This window comes from Chiroxiphia lanceolata, chromosome Z (assembly GCF_009829145.1).
Source record: "Chiroxiphia lanceolata isolate bChiLan1 chromosome Z, bChiLan1.pri, whole genome shotgun sequence".
In the NCBI taxonomy this organism is placed as follows: Eukaryota; Metazoa; Chordata; class Aves; order Passeriformes; family Pipridae; genus Chiroxiphia; species Chiroxiphia lanceolata.
In genome coordinates, this window is record NC_045671.1 from 67,859,766 (window position 1) to 67,882,335 (window position 22,570).

General features: G+C 38.7%; 1 protein-coding gene across 3 annotated transcripts in view; it reads right to left on the reverse strand.

Moving 5' to 3' along the window:
* Positions 1-1,306: 1,306 nt before the first annotated feature.
* The window catches only part of PCGF3 (polycomb group ring finger 3), a 54,890-nt gene continuing 33,626 nt past the window's right edge, over positions 1,307-22,570 (reverse strand). For all 3 annotated transcript variants that reach the window (XM_032674784.1, XM_032674782.1, XM_032674783.1), the window contains 7 exons: positions 18,803-18,899; positions 13,860-13,915; positions 12,803-12,913; positions 12,206-12,294; positions 10,324-10,461; positions 8,465-8,545; positions 1,307-6,719 (listed from right to left, as the gene is read on the reverse strand). In XM_032674784.1, the coding sequence (XP_032530675.1) occupies positions 6,672-6,719; positions 8,465-8,545; positions 10,324-10,461; positions 12,206-12,294; positions 12,803-12,913; positions 13,860-13,915; positions 18,803-18,899 (620 nt within the window). In that variant the 3' untranslated portion in view covers positions 1,307-6,671. The remainder of the gene's footprint in view (positions 6,720-8,464; positions 8,546-10,323; positions 10,462-12,205; positions 12,295-12,802; positions 12,914-13,859; positions 13,916-18,802; positions 18,900-22,570) is intronic.

Here is a 22,570-nt window from a genome sequence, read left to right on the forward strand (position 1 = left end):
TTTCTCAATGATATGTGTGCCAGTTAAAGCAACCACAACTTGTGTACAGCACTATGTACATCTGCTGGCAGAGGAGAAAGCTCCTGTCATCTCCTAACTGCTCCAGCACTTACAAAGCTCAGAAAATCTATCATACTCTCACAGAACAGAACCCCTGTGTTTGAGCACATCTTCTCCAGACTCCTGTAGTGGTTTCTGAAAAGCCAAGAAGGAAAGAAGCAGGCTGAGCCAGGCCCACCACTGGTTACTTCACAGAGAGATGGAAGCAACCAGTAGTACAACGTTCAGGGAAATGTTAGAACCTCTAATAATGAAACCATGGAAAATTTACAAATTGTAACACTTGCTGAATAAGCGGTAACTTTTATTCACTTTTAAGTGACAGGCAAAGGGACCTTTCCATGGTAAGTCTCTCATGCTGGTATCTAAATGAATCTAGTAAGTGGCAAATGCCTGATATCCTTGGGACAATTACACATTGGTACCATGAGTATAAATAAGAAATATATGTATGAATAAAATCCTGACTTCAAACTAAGTTTGTGGGCAGTTCCTAACAAGCCAACAGCATGAATAAGAGTGCTGGCCTCTCAGTATGCAGAACAGTTCGCAAACTATACATTTGCATTATTGCATGTAGATACTGCAAGAATTTCTACTACTGTAGCATCTGCCTTGGATCGTTACTTTGTTTTCTCAATGAGGCATTTCAATTAATTTTACCTAAAAATTCCCCCCCAGGTATTAAAATAAATCTCAGGGATCCTGAAGGAAAAAAGCTCTTCAACTTACACAGTGGGCAATCACCAATGTGACAGAGACAAAACATGTTCAGTTCACCAATCAAAGCCTCCTACAAGTAAGAGACCTTCCCCCCAGCAGCACACCTAAGTAAAACGAAACCTGAAAAGAATGTTTCCACACATTCTATTTAGCACCTCCACAAGTGAATGTCTGTGTTTCAGGACACTGCAGTAGGTCCCTGTGCATCAACCCCAGGTAAGGGTAAGGTTGAAAGGAACGTAGGTCAGGACATAAAGACACCAAGACAATGGTGTTTTTCCTCTTGGTGGCTGAAGCCATTTCATTTCCCATCTGGCAGTTACTTGCCACAGACATACTGCCATTCTGTGCAGGGGAGCAACACTTTGGGCCATCCTTGTGTTTCGAGTAAGAGGCTGATAATGACAATGCAATGCCATACCACCTCTGCTTCAGTCACACTGCATTTATTCAGCACTATGATGACTGCTAGATCCTTATGTTCTTGGGGGAAAACGGGACAATAACTTCCAGCCTGACAGTGTTTCAGTTAGTTTCTCTGCTTTTATTAACAAGCATATAATATTCATTGGCAAAACACTGGATACAAGCTTCACTATCATAAAATCAAAACATTAAGCATTAATCCCCAAAAGGCTTATTCAGACAAAACTAGCCACCAGTAGTACAGAAATTACACAGTAACACAAAGCATAAAAAATTGTAAACTTTTAAATGAAGCTAAGCCAAAAATATGGTTTTACACTGTGACAGTTCCAGAATCTTTATTATGCCACATGTGAGGAAAAAGGCTTAGTGGTTGCACTGGCTTATTGTCCCTTAACTGTAAAACAATCTTGTTGCAGAAGAACAAACTTTCCTTTTGTCCAGACAGGTCACTTGAATTCAAGATTCCATCAAACCAATACTTTCAGTTTCAAATAAAAGTTAACAAAAATAGTGGGATATCAGCATTCAGAAATCACAACTCCTTCCTTCAGCCATACCTATCCATTTGCATGAATGATCCCGCTGGTTTCTGTGGAACCATCCACATTAATAGTAAAAGTTACCAATGTAAGTGTTCAAACAACTGGACATTTAGTTCCTACCCTACCATCAGGATGTGGAGAGGTTGTTGTGGCCTCAACAGATTTCCAAAGAGCCCCACGATCAAACATGGATCAAATAGTGGAACCATACCTTTAGTTTGTACATAAATAAACCATAACTTCACAGTAAAACATTACCTATTGACTTGCCACAAGACCCAAGTTCCTAGATAGTTTTTGTCCTGACTGTAATTTTTTAATAGAAACATTGTTCCATGTTCTTTAATGTTGTTCTCTGCAGCTTTTACTTCAACAACAGATCTCATGACCTTAGTTGCAGTTAATTGTATCTTATGTAGAGATTTTCTTGTGTGGGACAATTTCTTTCCCTGTTATCAACTTTAGGCAGATTAACTGAAGTGTAGGTTGCATTAATGTTTCCAGTGAAACATCCAAACTGATTACCTGAGGAAAAACAGAAACTTGATTTTTCTGTTCAGTAAAGCCTTCTGTACAAAATGCATTTTGAGTACTGAAGATTCATCTCACTGATGTACAGACTGGTTGGCTTTTTCCTATAATATTTAGCTCAATGTAAGACGCAGAATGCTGTAAAATACGCAAGTTATATTTATCATCCAGCAGAAGAAAAAAGATCAGTAAATCCCCTAGGACTAACTATGTTGTTATAAAGACAGTAAGAGCCAGACAAGCTTTCAAAGGCTCATAGCCTACTGGAAAACAGCACCATTATAGTTGTAGTCTGATATTTTTTATGGTCCCATATCCCCTGAGGTGATAGTGTTGTGTATGCTATTGCACAACCAATAAAAATAAATATTCCCAGGTTTGATGGTACACAAATATACCAGACCTAACAATGGCACAAAACATTTTCAGATAGGCTGCAAGTCTTGTCGATTGCTTCCACAATTCACATTAAGGTTTCTTGCAAGATCATTTATTTTAAAATATTGCTGACAGATAGTTCTTGTACTTACACATTTTTTAAATCCCCTATTTCACTCGTAAAATAAAAAAAAAAAGGAACAAATCGGAAAACACACCCTCCCACCCCCAAATAATAGCCCCAAATAAAACCCCATTTCAACAAGTGAGAAAAGCTGTCTACATTCCTTTTAAATGTAATGGTAAATAGATGCTACATTTACAATTTAAACATATGCCTAATAAATGCATGTTTCAAACCTATTGCACAAAAGCATAAGTAATGCTCTTTATCCATACGAAATGAAAACATACAAATGAAAGCTACTCAAACTCAATGTAAAAGGAAGAAGCTTGTAAAAACATATTACAATTTCATTTTATATGCCCGTAAATAAAGCTGGACCACCGAAACAAAAAAATATGTGGATGGTAAAATAAGACAGAAGGCTTAAAGTAGAATAAATAATTTTATAAAGTTAAAATTTAAACCTCCAAATCTTATTTAAATTCAATATTATATATTCTATCTGAATTCTTTATTTTTTAATGAAACTATATTTAATGAGACTCTGAGCATGAATGATTCATCAGTCTCATTGCTGCTGAGGATAATGCAACAAGATACTTCTTTACTGAAATGATTTTTCAGCGTAAGAAATCGTAAAAACTACTTCACAGTAATGGCATCTTCACAAAAGCCAAAATAAACCACCATGATCTCATCAGGACTAAGAAACACCTATGTCTGAGTCTAAATTTTAGTTCAACTTCGAACAGTATCAGAATTTTTCTACCCAATATAATCTTGATATAAATTAACTGTCCCTTAAGCATCACACAAGTGAAACAAGACTCTGACCCAAAGACAACCTCCCTCTGTATTGGAGTCTTTTACTGAGGCTAACAAATGGTCCAGTCACATCACTCCCGAGGGAAAGAATTTTTGTAGTGAAGATGTTGTCACACGTGATTTAGAAAAATAACTGAGTAGCTTTGGATTTTTTGTTGGTTTTTTTTTTTTTTTTTCTCTTTTTACTTGTGAGGTTTTATCAGATTAAACACATTCCAAAAGCAGTTACACACAATTACGAGCAAAAAAAAACCAGCCGTAGGTATTAATGCTGGCTTGAATTTATGTATCCATATAGTTATAAACAGAGTTTTCTATATACTGATAGCACCATAACAAATTCAAGTGATTCTAAAGGTGGTTATAAACTTATAAGTTCTATACTGTTATTACAGCAAGAGATAGATTTGAAAGGCTTCTGAATTTGCGTGTTTGTAATTAATTTCTCAGTTGCACAAAGTACAGGGAGGTAATAAAATCCCAATGTACTTAAACAGCACTACATCAATATCTAGTCATAAAAAAAATTTCTGCAATACACACACTCTGAGGTAGACAGATCTCATATATATATGTAGGTGTGTATATGTATATATATGGAAACCATATATATACACGGGCATATATATATATATATATATGGAAACCAAATATATACACACTCGTTTTTATGTATATATATTTCCTGGTTTAAGGTGGTTAATCAGAATGCTGTCTGGCAGCTTTAATTTTATGTCTACATCAGGTACAGTCACTGTGTGTATACTCTGGGTGCACAGAGGGGGGGACATTTACAGTCCTGTCCATATTCTCAGTGCCTCAGTGGCAACGCCAGCCCCTTATTTACACTAGAACAGCAACAACCACATAAACAGCACCAGAAAGGCCCAGCGTGTCAGCTTGTGTACACATCCATACTACCTGCATTCACTGTTTCACAGAAAGTTTATAAAAATGGTAGACCTATGAACTCATTTGTTCTTTTCTGCCAGTTCAAGTAATGTTAAAAGACAGAAAAAAAGCTAAAATACACATAGCTGAGTCCACAAAAAGACAAAATCAGAGCCAAGCTCGATTCCACGGCTCACACGCACGCACACGCAAAACCCCACGCAAGAATGCAGACGTGGAGTTCTGTGTAACCTAAACATTCAAGTCAGCTATCTTATACTTTCACCTGCAAGGACAGCAGCGTGTTTTGGCCCTTGCATGGCTCTCCTTTCCATCTCCACAATTCATCAGGCTCCCTTTCATTCTCTGCTCACATACTTCTTGATTTCCTTCCCATTCACATCTGTGACCATAATCAAAACGAGGAACTCTGCTCTTAAACAAAGTTGGGGCATCCCTTCTGCAGCAGTGGAGCTGGGAAAGAAGGACTGAAGACTCCAAAGAAGGAAACTGAGGGACATGTGCTGACAAATGTGGTGCCTTGAAAACTCAAGAAGAGGAAGAAGATTTAAAATGCTTGGATTAATCTCCCGCAGGATCAGCTTTTGAGTTAATGATTAACACTTTCTAGCAGAAGAGGAGAAGGAGCACAGCCAAAGGAAGCAGGACAGTTACAGGCAAACTTGCTTTCTTATCCATAGACAATTTATCAAAAAATAACAGGGTTTAACAACAGGAACAGCAACTAGCATTTTCAGCTGACTGGAAAACTCTTCCAAAATTAGGTTAACTATTTCCAGCTGCCAATAATATGGCATAGAATGCTTTCAGTGACTTGACACCTGTGCCAGACAAATATTCTCACAATCATACTATATATGCCACACTGTATACAGCTTGCAGAAATCACTTTCAACTACTGTTTTTAAAAAGCCAATTATTTCAAAAAGCCCTACAAAAAGTGCAGTGAACCCTGCTAAGTGCCATTGAGGGTGCTTTCTAGAACATATATAGTTATATGTGTATATAAATGTATGTACCCATATATACATGTGTGTGTATCACCTTGCATCCATTAGGGCTGATGCAAGCAAAATTATCAGTTAAGGCCAAAAGGTGCTAAAATAATCTTGTCTGACTCCCCCCTCCACTCTACCCCAAGTGAGCTAGGAATTGCAGTAAGGAAAATGCTATAGTTTCATCAGAAAACAGCTAAAGGAAATATAAAGCTGTTTATAATATCTAAGGAATTTTTAATCAGTGAAATGAAAAGTCTGCAATACTCCCAAAGTTGTCCAAGAGCCACTATTTCAACAGCTAGTGAAAGCAAATTCTCTCTAAATTAAAAACTGATTTCTGCAAGCCACAACTACAAAAGAAATGTCTGCTTTTTAAGAGATTCACAAATCTAGCACTTGTGAGTATTTGTCATTAAGTGGTGCAATTTATGCCATAGCAAAATATCAGGGCACATTAAAATCAACTGAAATTATTTCTACTACTCTTACCAAATTAACACGTATACAGAAGTATCAAAACTTTATTAAAACACAAGGTGAGGGAAAGCAATAACTGGGCAAAAATGACAAATTTATTGGTTTCCCAGATTTTCCGAAGTTTTCAATGCAGCATAATAAATTATCACCAGTCACTGTATCATTAGGTATGTTCAATGCTCTACAGAATAACTTGAATAAAGCCAATGCAATCAGGCATACTATATAAGACAATAACACTTTGCAAAAATATAGTTTTTAAAGATTCAGAATGCAAAAAGTAACTAAATGCAACTTGGTGTCAAAAGCAACATATTTAAATCACCCCACAACATTCTAACTTTTTTTCTGTGTAACTGTAAGAGACAAATCAGGCTGAGCTACATGGAACTGTGAAGTGTTTTCAGTATCTGTAAACTTAATGCTGGTAGTGTCTTGTTGAGTTGAGACTTCTTTCTTCCGTACAAAAAAAAAAAAAAGTATAAATATTTTCTGCCCAGGAGTCTAGGTTACACATCCATAGAAGAAATATTCAGGACAGTCCACTATGAAAGCCCTCGTCTTCCAAAATTACTCGCTGGTTTGTGTGATGTGATTAGTGATGCACTAAGAAGGTGCCAGATGATAGTCTCTGCAAAAAACTCTGTCCAGAAGGACAATAAAGTTCTCTTACAGCAAGTCCATTTTGGGTCTATAATGTAGCAGTAGAGGTGCTTTCTGCAAGACAGAAATATCAGGTCAGTCAAGAAACAAACTCAGAACTGACCTATTCAGTAGGTAAATCTGCTATTTCATAAACTAAATCTTCAATGAAAGACCAGAACAGCTATGATCTGGCAAAAATTCATCAAGACAAAGACAAGATGAAACTTCATCTGTGGGGCTCAAACAAGAGATAAAGAATCGTCTCCTCTTTGTCTCAGGAGCAGATCTGTTTTACTTGGAAAACTCATTCCCAGTAAAGGACATGTGCAGGAAGCAGCATAAGAGTACACAGTACGTCACATTTAACAGCTCTGGCTTGATTCCTCTTCTGTGAAAGTGTCCACTGATTTTTTTTATGAATAGCTAAACTTCTAACAACCTGCACCATGGATTTCTGTGTCTCATGAAAACAATTACTTCTGTTTGTTTTTGCTGGACCTCCCACCTCTCAGTTTCATTTTACATCCCTAAAGTCTTTCACTTGAGAAGGCAGTTTATAGTTCTCCCTTCTCCATATGACTCACAATTTTACAGATCTCTCTGATAAAGGTGAAGAGTAGACTGTACAGATGCACATCAATTTGATGCTCCTGTGTGGTTCTCCCCCTAGCTTCCACATCCTAACATTTGCTTTGTATCCTTTTATTTACACCTACATTCAGCTTCAGGTGTTAATCATGTGTCACTGCAAATTGTAAAGCTTCATCCAATATTTTATCATCAACTTGTGTTCACTGACCTAAATAACCACAATGCTGCCAGTGCACTGTTACTGAAATACTCAAATCCATTTCCAGGTCATTCAGAAACTTCGTACAAAACGGATTCCAGCAGGATTCCACTTGCAATATTTCTGCATTTTTACCACTGATCACTGACTTTATCCTGTGACTCTTATGCAAGTCAACTGTTTTTCTACTCCAAGACAGAAAAATGCTTCTCTATTCCAATCCTGCACCTCTTATAGATATGCACCTAAAGCCATCAAGTGGTTTCACCTCAGTGTACACTGTACACTCAGAATGTGTTGCTTGTCCATTAAAAATCCTAACTTCTTGTTCAAATATCCCCACATATACATACACTGACTCTCTTCAGAGCTGACTTGCCTCCTAAGTGTTCCATTTTGCTATTCATCCTTACCACTTCATTTGAGCTCCCATTATTAATGCAATAAGTAATATTCAGAATGAATTCCCAAGTTTACTATTCCATTTCAAGGAAGTTTTTTAAAGAAATCACAGTGAGCAAGCCAAAGATGTATTAAAATATTTTAATCACACCTGTTTATGTCTAGTAAGTGCTTCCTGAAGTCTCCTTAACTAGGATAGGCAAACATTGCTATTACCATTTCTTCTTTAAAAGTTAAATTCTCTTCTTGAGGTACAGAAGAGTACTGTGTTGAAAACTTCCACCTTTTTTGCATCAACTCTCCCACCTATGTGGACTAAAACCAGTTTTACCTGAAATGGTTAAAAATAATACTTTCTTGTAGCTTACACTTCCTTTGCCAGACTTGATAATTTGACATCTGATGTAGTGCTCCCTTTTTCCTTGCAATTAATACTTAATTCTCCTTTCCTTCATTTTCTTGGAAACAAATTAATACTTGGGTGCTTAAGGATGCTGTATTAGATATTTATAAAAGTATCTTTTTATCGAGTTTGCAGTTACTGCAGTATAGTCCCAAATCATACCTATTTTATAAATATTTTATTTGGCCAGTTCATTTTTTACTTGGAACCACTGTGCCATACCTTAAATCTCCATCTAGTAACAACTACAAACTTGAGTGTGTGGTCTTTGCCAAGAATCTCTTCATTGCATAATATGTCCAGCTGACAAAACAAAGGTGACAGTTAATTCACAGGGACACGGTACATGAAACAACATATTTCAGATAATACTACAAATGTTTGACAATCCTTTCAATATACTGTACCTTTTCATCTTGCATTCACTCTGCAGACAAAAATAATACCAGGAAAGAAAATATAACATCTGCTCTCAACAAAAAGTGCTGAAAGACCATGTCTGTGCCCAACTAGGAATTACTGGACTTAACTGCTTGATTTACCTTCCCAAGCAATACTAACGCCCTTTCCTGAAAGCTTTACATGCTTTTAAAAAGGTCCAATAAAATGAGCAAGGAGACAGAAATCTCAAAGACTGCTGTTATTTAACATACTATGAAAATTTTTTTACCTTTTCTGGTATTTTGCCAGTCAGGCGGCATCATGAACTAAAAACAGGGAACATGCATGAAAACAGAAAATTCCACCAAGGTGGCTTATATCACAACACTTTACCACGCAGCTCAGAAAGGCCTGAATGTGCATGCAGTCCACTTACCTGGCAGTAACTCAACCCTACAATAGCCTAAAGCAAGCAAACAAGCTTAAATCCTTCTACTTATCTACCTGTTGCTTGTACCAGTACAGTAATTACACTATGATTTATGTACTCTTAAGAAGGTAGGAGGGAATAGCAAAGGAATAAACAATATTCCTGAAAGTTTATCCTTCAGTAAAAGCTAAGTAGGTTGTTAAATCACAGACTGGCAAAGTGCATTGGAAGGTTTAAGTATTTATAAAAAAAAAAAAAAAATCCAAAACATGCCCCTTTGAGCAATCATTGTAGCTATGCAGCTGCTGGGCTACAGCCAGGAGTCAACCATTTCCAAGCCAGCTGAGGAAAAAACAGGACATACTGCTGTGTTTCAGGAAGACTGGCAGTGCTTGGGCGCATATTCCAATCAGTGTTGGTTTGAAGTGAACAGAAGCTAGGAAGGAAGGAAAAGTTACAGAGATGCAAATTCACTGTTGACAAGTCTGAGCAGAAAGATGTTGACACATTGGACTGCATAGCACACGAGTTGATTTGAATGAAAAGTCTTCAGTGAATCAGTGTAATAATATGGAATTCAGAGATGTCAAGCTGAGAGTCAACTGAGACGTCCAGAGACTGTGACCAAGGCCTAGTAAAGTGGTAAACAGAGGCTGGTTTCATAGTTTGCCACTGTTAATTTTTGAATCTGATCCAGAAGTGCAAAGAGTTGCCTTTCTGTACCTTTCACCATAAATTCTTCTGACGGTTTCAAGTATCCCCTGCAAAGGCAGGGAAAAGTAGGTGTCTGGTAACACTCTGGTCGTGGCAGGCAGCAACTCCAGGTTGAGCTTCACCGAGAGCACAGAAAGGAACAAAGTCTTTGTGGTGCTTCCTCTTAAGCTGGGCTTCAGTAGCATTAAAGTGTTGGTTTTTTTCACTGCCTGACCCCTGCACAAAATGTGAACTCTCTGAAAGGGTGGGGGTTATACTTAACTACAAAGCATTTTACCAGAGTCCATTTCAACACATGTGGAAGCACATAACCAAGCCTTTTAGCTCAACTGTTTATAGATGGACATGAAAAGATGCACTGCAAACTAAGTGGCAAGTCCTGTACAGACCCAAGAAAGAACAAGAAAATGGCTATATAAAATAATTCAAGAAGCAGTGTATGCTTCTATTTTCTGAAAATAAAATCAGACTAAAAGACATTAATTTGCAAAGCAACAAACCCACCCTTTAAAAGCTTTTATATATGTAGATCTATTTTTTAAAATTAACATATTACCTCATTAAAAGAAGAAAGGTTGAGTTTTTTGGCAATGAACTTCTTTAGATGCAAAACTGTTGCTTGTGCTGAGCAACGAATCCATTTTCGTTTCAGTCCACGCAATTTGCTGCTATTGCACTCCAAGCAGATGCTTACCTTCAGGAAAAAGCAAACAATCAGGAGCTGGCTGGAATAATTTTCTGCAATCCCCATAATGTATTCCACATGCAGCTTTTATTAATACAGTAAAGTCAAGAAGCACAGTACCAGTATTCCTTAAACTGAAATGCCTTCAAAAAAACCCAAACAACATTTTCTAACATCTTGTAAGCTGAGTGATAAGCACTAGACAAAAAAAGTTCAAGAAAGAATTTTTGATGTTGGAACAAGGCTGCTTCATCCCAAATTCATAGGCTGTCAGTAGTGCAAGAGGACCATATGTTAAAAGTTAGAGCAACATAAACGGTAAAAAAAACCATTGACAATTTTTAAGATTGCTTCTAATAACTTACTTTAAATGCAATTGCTAAATTCGGCTTAAAGTAGAATTTTAACACGTTCAAATGAGAATTTAAAGTTTAAAATGAATAGATACAAATAGTATTAAAAAATTTTCAAGTTCTAAATATTACCCCCCCAGGAGGGAGGGCTAATATTTAGAAATTCTCATGTCTTTTCCCATCCAGCTATTCATTAATTAGTCTAACCTCTTTGTGATTATATACTTTATGCATTAAATGGATCCTGTGATAGGTACAATCCCTTTGAAAGTTCCCTTACACGGCAGTTGAAAAGAAAATTAACCTAAGCTAGAGTTACTCTGAACACACATCGCAGAACAACATGAAAGGGATGCCTTGTTTATTCCAAAAGGAGCTTTCACCTTCAGACATGCTTTGTCTCCAAAACTTAACAGTGGGTTTCCGAGCTTTTATACTATTTTTAAGGTATGGGATTAACACTGACTCAGTATTGGAGACTGAAAACAAGATAAATAAATAGTAAGTTACTAAAAGTGCTGCCAAGGAAACCTCCCTGTCCAACTATCCAAGACCCACTCTGGCAGTCATACTTGCATGACCTGAGCTGGGACAGAAGACTCCTTGCAGCTACACACTCCACACTGACACATTCAAGCCAGGTTTCCTTACCAGCCCAATCCCAGGTTTCCCATAGCAGAGTCTCAGATGTCCTAATCCTTAAAATAATTTAATCTTGGTGGGTGCAATAACTAAACAACAAAAGAACAACTGGAGCTGGTGCCTCCAAGGAGGGACCCCGAACAAAGCAACCCCTGGGCTTTTATACCCTCACAGTCTAAGCACACGTAAGTCTGGGGGTCATTGGCTCCTGCTGTGTCTCAGTGTCTGGTCACCTGGCTGGGTCACAGGTCCCTGTGCCCTTTGTTAAGCAAAGGGTTGACAGTTCCTGGCCTCTTGCCTCAGGCTCCCACCCAGAGCTCAACCTGCAGCTCCCGCTGCAGCTGCACACGGAGCTACCGGTGCTGAATGTGTTCTTTAACAGTGCAAAATGTTTAATTCATAATTACAGATACACATTCAGCTCAACGTATCACAGTAACACTGAGATACACTCCTTCAGGTCAGGCAAATTACCTGAATTTGTTATGAAAGCTAATAAATACTTTAAAAACTCAAACAGTCAGAACTATCAAATCTTAATGCAAATGTCTTTAATGTATTCTTTGTTCCTTCCAAAACCCAAAGGTAAAAAACCTCAGGCTTACAAAAAAGCATTGGACAAACTGCACCTTATTTGCATCAGAGAACAGAAAAAGCAGCTTGAAACAGTTATTTTCTTCTCTGTTAGATTACCAAAGTTAGCTTATCAAAGCACTACAGCTAAAACACAAGATAAAACTAGAGTCCAATAAGCTCACCTGTTCGTCACTTCGGTGGTAGTCATTATCTTCCTCCTGTTTTTCCTCTGAAGTTTCTTTATTTAAATTTTCATCTGCTTTAGTTTCACCTTAGATAAAAAACCCCAGACACATGTGTTTTTTACATATATATATATATAAAATTTTCATATATAAGACCCAGAAATACTCAGCAGCAGTTTATAATGCTAATACAACTAAAACAGCCCAGTTCAGGATTGCAATATAGAATAAACTTTGCCTTTCCCCTTAGGCAAAACTAGCAGCCAACGGCCTGTCAACATCAACGAGGGGAATACCTATGGAGCACAACCTTCAGTTCCACAGTGAGCAGCCCAGCAGCCAGGCAATTTCACAGTCCCCACGCAGGCACTGCTGTGGAGACCAACTGCCACAAGCCATGAGCCATGACCAGCTGAAAACAAGGACTCTGTGCACAAGAAAGGGACAAAGCAACAATTCCATGCTCACTGTATTCTTCACTGTTATGAAATAATTGTGACTGCAATACACTAACTAGGCATGCCTCCAACAGGTCTGTTCATCAATTTACTAGCCATCACCCAACAAAGACAGAGCAAATAAAGGACCATTTACCATTTCGATGAGAATCTAGGTGCTGTTTTGTGGAACATGTCTCCCCTTTGATGTCCCCTGGAACTTCCATGCCCAGTTTGTGATAAAACTCCCTTTGCTTTTTCATTTCCGCTGTTTAAAATTGCAAATATTAATCCCTGTAATAAAGTTCTAATGCAATATTTATGAAGTTATTCCAAATCCCTTCCCTCTTAAGGATCGCCAGCAAGTAGTGGTGTTGTTATTATTTACTACCTTCTATCTCTGCTGTTGTATCAAGTCATGCCTCAGCTTATTTTTCAGAGTTAGAATACCATAAAGTCATTTGCATAGCTACTACTGTAGCACTCCTACTAGAATGAGATGGTATTTAAAATACTGTAGTTACCTTTGAATATCCACCCACAACATTTCAGTCAAACCACTGGTTTTGAATTTTTATTTATAGTTCTGATTTCCAATATCTTAGAAATAATTTTTAAATAATCTATTTAATCTTACTGATGTTTGAAAATGTTCTGGTTTTTTCAGCTTAAATTAATTAAAATCCTCTATTTAAATGAAAGTTTTAACACACATTAAGACAAAAAGATCACATTTCTATAATGTGATTTCTATAATTCTTTAGTTAAAACACATCTAGCGCCAAAGAGGATTACGAAAACACAAAATAAAGTTCCCTGATAAGGACTCACAGAATTGCAGAAACTAAAAGCTTTTCTGACTTTTTCCTCTGAGAATTCTAGAAAGCTTGCACAGCAGGTTTAAGTACACAGTTTAACAAAACCAAATCAGTTACGGTGTGCCAACACTCAAAAGATAAACAACTATTCCACTTTACATAATAGTGCTTTCAGAAGAAATATCCCATGTTGCCTCCCACCACCCCCACACTGAATTGCTGCTAGTACAGGTATGAAATGAACCATTAAAAATTACACAGATGAAAGAATATAGTTTCCCATTGTGTTTTTTCTTCAGTTGCCCTCCGTTTTTCATCACTTGAAACTTTCTTTTATCTTTATGTTAAAAAAATACGTGCAAACCGACCTCTAGAAAAGGCCACACCATAACTTACCTTCTTGGAGGCCTGGCACAAGTTTGTAAACAATATCTTGCATTGTTCTGTCATGACTAGCAAGAAGAAAAACAAAATCAAAAGCTTAAGTCAACCTTCTTGATTCAAAACATTTCTCTTTGAAAAGTTCCAGCACTAAATATATGTAAAAATCTCTAAATTCACCTAAGATGAATTTCACTTCTCAAATCAGGACTTCTATCAAACCAGAAAGGACAGTAACATAAAATAAATTATGAAAAAGTACAGCCTAAGACAAAAACAAAATGGAAGTTTGAGAAAGAATAGTCTGTGGAGGAAATCAACCCATGGGATATGACCCCCCAACATCAAGACAAGTATGTCACTAATAATCTCAAAATTCTTAGACAACTTTGAGGTAAACTCATTTTTATCACAAAAGAACCAAGGATAGCCTATTTCTCACCCTTATAGACTCATCTCTGCTAGGCTTCTCTGAAATGCACGAGAACAGTTGACAGAAAAAGACCACGACAATTAAATTTTACTTTGCTCTTAAAAGACAGTATTTTCACTGTGAGAAACATTGTGTAGCTAAGGAGCCTGTACAGGTAGTGTGGTTCAAATAAAAAAGAGATAATGATCCCACTGAAACTCGAGCATTGGGACCAGTTAAGATTCTACACTTTAATTCCCAGCTCATCTAGATAAAATTCTGTTCTAGTCTAAAATAAGCCTCTGTCTGAAAGAAATTAAGTATTACCCTAAATTCCAGTTAATAACTTACCCTAAACTCCAATCAGTAACTATTATCAGAAGCATTTCAGGTGTCTGTCTTGGCTGCTGCAATGTCATAACCCCAAAAGAGTTTGCAATATCAAACTCTGAGTCTGACTTAAACAGAAGACGCTTACGAGAGCAGTCTCAGGTTTCTCGTCCCCTGACATGAGCACTTCAAAGCAGTGGAGATCAATGAACAAGTAAAGAAATGATGGCAAATCAACACATTTACAACCAGTAATTATTTTAAGTAGCACTACAAGAAGAATCAAAATACCAATAGTTCTTAATTCATGTCATTTCAACCAGTAGCAATCCCATTTGCACAGGCTGGGATTATTAAGTGCCACAAGTGCCACATAAGGATTGCAGACACATCACCAAAAATGTTTCAACAAAAATAAGTAAATAAGACATCACTAACAGATCAGAGGTGAGAATTTGGGCATTGGAACTAGATGATCTTTGGTCATCATTTTTTTTACCCAGATGAACTATATGACCATCAAGGTCCCTTACAATCCAATTTTATGATTCTATTTAACAGCATTAAGAAATGTGAAAAAGGAGATGCATTTAGTTTATCTATTTTCCAGACACAGGGAGATGAATAGAGGGGCTAAATTTTAACACAGCTTGTGAAACTCCTAACTGTCAATGCTTTATTTAAAAGGATTCCATAAGTATATCCAAAAGTAGTCTGGACAAAGCCTGTTTCAGTTTTGAAGGGGCAATATTTTACAACGAGTTCAAGCAGCTTACTTCACTTGAAGCATATTCAACAATGAAGTAACAAACTGCTTTGTAGGTATTCTCAATTTCATGCTGTTTCCTGGTCCCTTTTTGCACAGGAAACAGGTAATGGTATATTCTTGTGGTATTACAGAAGACAAATGTTGTCTTACATGTAATTTTCACCTACTTGTCCCTTTAATTATAGACTCATACAAAATATTATCAGTGTGTCATATAACACATTATCAGTGTACACCATTATTCTTCAACTCCAGAGGCAGCATTATTAGTTTCAGGCTCCTGAATGAGGATGAGCTTAAGCCATGTAAGTGTGTATACAACACTGACAGTTTTCTGTGAAGGTGCAACCCGACCTCCTTTGCTATAAGCATTGCTTCAGAAATTGTTACAGAACTGAGAAAGGCACACGGGAAAATGCTACTAACAAATGCAAACTCTTTATAAAAAGTAGATATAACACTACTTGATATGCAATAGCTAATGCAAACATACTGTTACAAGAGTTACTACACTGCAGCAAAATGAAAAGAAAGCACTCAAGGAAAAGAAAAACCAACAAAAATACTTGGTAAAAAAAGAAGGAAACTGGTGAAAAATACTAAATACGTATTAGAGATCAAAACAGAGCAAAGGACAAGGTCATCCATTCTAGAGAGTAATGCCACTGGTCTAGTATTTTTGCTGCCATACTGCTGGCTTAAACAGTCCAGAAGGTTCTTGGAATGCACTGATGGTAACTTCCTTCTCCAAGCAATAGAGAAGCCAACAAGGAGAGATGTTACCCCGGATCTTGTTCTCACCAACACAGAGAGGCTGGTGGGGAATATGAAGCATAAGGCCAGTGTGGGCTGCAGTGACCATGAAATGTTGGAGTTTGACACCCTTAGGGGAGTGAGGAGGGTGCACAGCAAACTCACTACCCCAGGGTTCACAAGAGCCAAATTTGGCCTCTTCAGGGATCTGCTTGGTAGGGTACCACGAGAGAAAGCCCTGAGGGAAAATACTGGTCGATATTCAAGGATCACCTCCTCCAAGCTCAGGAGTGATGTAGACCAACAAAGAGGAAGTCAGGAAAAAATGCCAGGGGACTTTCATGGATGAACAAGGAACCCCTGGACAAACATAAACATAGGAAGAAAGCCTGCAGAGGGTAGAAGTAAGGACAAATAGCCCGGGCGAAGTACAGAGAAACTGTCCAAGCAGCCACAGATAATGTTAGGAAAGCTAAAGCTGTGATAGAATTAATTCTGGCCAGGGACATCAAGGGCAACAAGAACTGTGGGCTCTTTCTGGTAGTAAATAGGAGACCTGGTTACCTGGGACGTGGAGAAAGCTAAAATTACTCAATGACTTTTTTTGCTCCAGTCTTCATCATTAAGTGCTCCAGCCACACTGCCCAAGTTGCAGATGGCAAAGGCAGAGACTGGGAGAAAGAAGAACGACCCACTGTAGAAGACCAGGTTCAAGACCATCTACGGAATCTGAAGTCCAGGGGACTTGATGGATCCTCAGGGAACTATTGAGGAAGTAGCTAAGCCACTATCCACTGTATTTGAGAAGTTGTGGCAGTCCAGTAAGTTTCCCACTGAAAGTAAAAGAGGAAATGCAACCCAATTCATAAAACGGGAAATAAGTAAGACCTGGGGAATTATCAGCCAGTCAGTCTCACCTCAGTGCTCAGCAAGATCATGAAGCAGATCTCCTGTAAACTATGCAAACACACATGGAAAATAACGAGGTGATTGGCAACAGCCAACAAGGCTTTCCCTAAGGGCAAATCATATCTGACAAATTTGGCCTTCTATGATGAGGTTACAGAGGTGGTGGATGAGGAAAGAGTGACTGACGTCGTCTTCCTGGACTTGTTCAAAACATTTTACACTGTCCTGAATGACATCCTTGTCTTTACACTGCAGGGACATGGATTTGACAGATGGAGCACAGACAGATGGATAAGGAATTGCCTGGATGCTCACACTCAAGAGAGCTGTGATCAGTGGCTCAAAATCCAAGATAAGACCAGTGACAAGTGGTGTTCCTCAGGGTCAGTAATGCCACCGGCGCTGTTTGGTAAATTTGTCAGCAAAATGGACAGTGGGATCGAGTGCACCCTTAGCAAGTTTTCCAAAAACACCAAGTGCAGTGGAATGGTCAAGCACGTTGGAGGGAAGGGATACCATTCAGGCTTAGAAGGTGGGTCCGTGTGAAGCTCATGGAGTTCAACAAGGCCAAGTGGCACCTGGGTGCCAACAAACCCAAGCACAAATACAGGTTGGGCAGAGAATGGATTGAGAACAGGCCTGAGGAGAAGGACTTGGGGGTGCTGGCGGATGAGAAACTCATCCTGACCCAACAATGTGGGCTTCCAGTCCACAAAGCCTACTGCATCCTGGGCTGTATCAAAAAAAATTTGGCCAGCAGGTCGAAAGAGGTGATTCTGCCCCTCTACTCTGCTCTCACGAGACCCTACCTTGGAGTTCTGCATTCAGCTGTGGGGCCCTCGGAATACAAAGGACGTGGGCCTGTTGGGGCGAGTCCAGAGCAGGGTCACGAAAATGATGAGAGGGATGGACCTCCTCTCCTGTGAAGACAAGCTGAGAGAGCTGGGGATTACAGAGCTGGACAAGGAAGGTTCCAGGGACACCTTAGAGCAGCCTTTGAGTACCTGAATGGAGCGTACAAGAGAGCTGAAGAGGGACTTTTTACAAGGTCACGTAGTGACAGGACAAAGGGGAATGGCTTTAAACTGAAAGAGGGCAGGTGTAGATCAGATAAGAAATAGAAATTCTTCACCATGAGAGTGTGAGCCACTGGAATAGGTTACACAGAGAAGCTGTGGATGCCCCACCCCTGGAAGTGTTCAGCCCAGGCTCTATGGAACTTTGAGTAACCTGATCTAGAAGAAGGTGTCCCTGCCCATGGCAGGGAAGTACATGACTTCTAAGGCCCCTTCCAATCTGACCCATTCTGTGATGATTTTATGATATTCTTACCTGTTCCTATGACCTAAACAGACCTTTGAAAGATTAACTGAATGACAGTGCTGAAAATTATTTCTCTCATTACTGTGAGACACTGAAAAGTACTGTTCAACTAAGAATAATTATTGAGGATTTTGTAAAAGTGTAATTTCTACAAATGTTTCAATATGTAACTGTTACAACCCAAGCATACAAAATGAGGAATTACTAAATCCTATTAAAATCACACAGAAATTAAACAGTGAAGTGCATACTTTGCTTGTTTTTAACTCTAGAAGAAGTTGCCATGCTAAAGAGTTGCAAATTCATAGCAAAGTTTGATCCTGCATCTCCTCAATCACCTTCAAACTTCCTTTTAAATGTTTAATATGCTGATAAGCAAGAAAGAAAATCTAGGAAAATCTGTATTAAAGGGGATGAACCAGTCCAGAGTGAAATTACTTGCACTTCTGCTTTTATACTTACCCAATATACTGTAATGGGTGGCTCTGATGTATAACAATTCTACAGGTTGGGCAAGTGTTGTTTTCCTCCAAATATTTCACTAGGCAGCTTCTACAGACTGATAACAAAGACATTCACAATTAAAAACTAATAAAAGTAGCATAATAAAAGTCTGTTTTTCTAAAGTCACAGAAATGCACCTTACTGAAATCTACACAAAGCTCATTTTTTTCCCACCATATATGCATGACGTTTAGTCATGCAGAATATAGTTTTCATTATCTTTCATTAATTTTTTTCATACAGGAAACTAGAATTAAGGCATTCATGCCTATACAAACCCTTCCTAATACAGCATATAACGTAAGATCCCACCCTTAAAATTTACTAGAGCAATTTCTAGCAGCTCAACATTCAGTTTGCGTGGCCAACATTACAGGAACTGTACACCATTAAGGTACTAAGCATATTTGCTTTAACCAAGGCCACATATGGAACAAACATGTGTGGTGGCAATGAACCCGATGCAAAAAAAATATTCCAAAGCTGAGTACCTTTTTAAGAGAACAGAAAACTTTCAGAAAATGGATAACCAGGTGTTATTTTACTCCTAATTTTCACAGAGTACACTACAGCTAGGAGTCCACCAGAAAAAAAAAATTACATTCACAGACCTTCAGTATTAGTAAAATGTCTGGGAAGGAGTTGCCAAAGTAGTCAATCATAAAGCTGCATGCTTCCTGAACTGTTTCCATATGCATACATGCAATCACCCGTATCTCTTTCACAGGAAACTATCTACACTCCACTCTCCTCTGTCCTGCCCAAAAACAGTACCAAGACTCACTTGAGGTTACAACTCGTAAGTTAGAGGGGAAAAAATCCTGGAGGAATAGCTTTTTCTTGAAGAGCAGCAGCTCATGTAGCCTTTATATTAATGTGCTTATCACATAAAATGAAAGAACTCCTGTAGCTACAGTGCCACCTACCTCCCAAACAAGATAACAGTATAACTAAATAACACCTATTAATACCAAAAAAAAAAAAAAAAAAAAAGATAACAGCAAATGAAGCATTTTAAGTTTGCATTGTGCTTTGTATTTACACACCTGGGATGGCAGCACTGTGGCTGGCAGAGGTCATAGCTTTGCTATGTATGACTACACACAGATCCTGCAGAGCAGTTTGTTCCAGTGGAGTGCCAAAGCAGTAGATCCGTTTGCAAAAGCGATGCCAAATCTCAGTCTTACCAAGTTGATGAAAGCAGAATCTGACAGTGAAAGCAGGGACAGATAATCTGGAAAGAGCATGGGGATGTTGCTGGCTTGTGTATGAATGGGGTCAGGAAGGCCAAATCACAGCTGAAGACGAATTTGGCAAGGGACACGAGGAGTAAGGTCTTCCATAGGTACATCAGTCAGAAAAAGAAGATCAAAGAATGTGTGGTTCCCAGATAAACATGACTGGCAAATCAGTAGCAATGGATGAGGAGAAGGCTGAGGTACTCAACTGTTTTACCTCACTCTTCCCTGGCAATCTCTCTTCCCACACCTCTTGCAAGGATGGGGGAGTAAAGTCCCTTCCACTGTAAGGGAAGATCAGGTTCGTGAACACCTGAGGAGCCTGAATACAGATAAATCTAAGGGACCTGATGAGATGCCTCCCAGAGTCTCGAGGGAGCTGACTGATGTAGTTGCCAAGCCACTCACAGAGACAGTCATGCCAGAGATAGTCAGGTGAAGTCCCTGGTGGCTCAGAAAAGGGAAACAGTGCACCCATTTTTAGGAAGTAGTAGAAAGGAAGGACGACCTGGAAAACTACCAGCCTGTCAGCCTCACCTCTGAGCCTGAGAAGATCACAGGACAAATCCTCCTAGAAGCAGTGCTAAGGTACAGAGAGGGCAGGGGAAGTGCTTTGGGACAGCCAGCACGGCTTCACCAAGGGCAAGTTCTGCCTGGCCAACCTGGCAGCCTTCTATGATGGAGTTACTGCATCAGTGGACAAGGGAAGAGCTACAAATGTCATCTATCTGGACTTCTGCAGTGACCCTTGACAAGGTCCTCCACAATATCCTTCTCTTTAAATCAGAGAGACGGGAGTTTAATGAATGAACTATTCAGTGGATAAGAAATTGGCCGAATTCAGTTTTAAGAAATTTGGCCCTGTCCATCCAGACGACTGGCCTTGGTCCTCCAAATGAGTCTCTCCAAGGGACTCAAGAACTTCATTTACTACTGAAGAGAGTCTGAATGGCTAAAGGTCAAAACATTAGAGAAAAATGAAAAAGCAAAAAGAAAACCGTGCAGTTCTGAGTAGAACAGAATGAAAATTTCAGAGTGGTGTAACTCTGAAGAGAGTTCACTATCTCAACAGGCACGGAAATTTCATGATAGATTTTGGAAGGCTGCTTTTCCAGGAACATATATTATTAGCATCACCATACACAACACAAACAGTGCCAATACGTATGAAGTTTTTTTACACAGACAAGGCTGTGTGCTTTTCCTCACAAAACTGTAATTCTACAGGACACACAGTGAAACACTATTCAGAAAATATTGACTGTCAAAATAAGAGAGGCACAAGCCAAAAAAAAAAACCAAAAAAGCAGCAGCAGAAGGTAGTAAGGTGCATGCCCTGGTTTTGGAAGCAAGCACTGTAGCACTGTGGATTAACCTACAAATTTCTTCCATAAGCAAATGTAAGAAATGGTGCAGATGATGTCAGCTGAGGGGTATTTATAGCATTCTGGTTTATTTTAAAGAACAATGAAAAATGACCCCCTAGCTCTGTGCCAGCCATGTTAACTTGTTATAATACTGGTTTTGCATGTAATCTTCTCAATAGCAGCAGTAAAGAAATTCTGGCAAAACTAATCTAGTTTTAAGGATCTCACTTTGAAAACAACACTATAGAAATTAGGATGTGAAACAAATGCAGAAAGGACACAACACACTGATTGCTCCGGGACTCCCAGCATAAGGAAGGATATGGACCTCTTAAAGCGAGCCCAGAGGAGGGTCATAAAGTTGATCACAGAGATGGAGCACCTCTCCTAAAAGACAAGCTGGGAGAGTTGAGGTTGTTCAGCCTGGAGAACAGAAGGCTCTGGAAGCAGCCTTCCAACACCTGAAGGGGGCTACAAGAGAGCTGGAGAGGGATGTTTTACATGGACATGTTATGATAGGGTAAATAGGAATGGCTCTAAATTGAAGGAGAATAGATATTAGAAAGAAATTTTCACTGTGAGGGTAGTGAGGCACTGGAACAGGCTGCCAAAAGAAGCTGTGGATGTCTCATCCCTGGAAGCGCTCAAGGCCAGGTTAGATAGGCTTTGAGCAACATGATCCAGTAGATTGGAATTAGTTTCAAGAACTTTTATTTGGTTCTTGGAATCACAGAATGAACCATTCTATGATCCTATGACCCCATAAGGACACCCAAACCAACACGAAATGTGACAAGAACAACTCATTAAAGCTGATTAACAGAGTTTCTAAATGGAATATAACAAAAAATGTAATCATTAACCAATCATGAGCACTATATTTCCCCTTTTTTAGACATATTAGGTGAAGAATAAGTCTACTGAAACTTTTCATTTTATGATGAAGACACTGTCACCAAATAATTCCCTTCCAAGAAAATTTAGCACCGTAAGTCATTCAGACATTCAACAACATATCAGCTTTGTGACAGAGTAATTTTAAAACACGAGATGCTCTGCAAGCCTCTAGGCCATACGTCACCGATATGAAATCAGAAATTTACAAAGTAACCCTACAACAA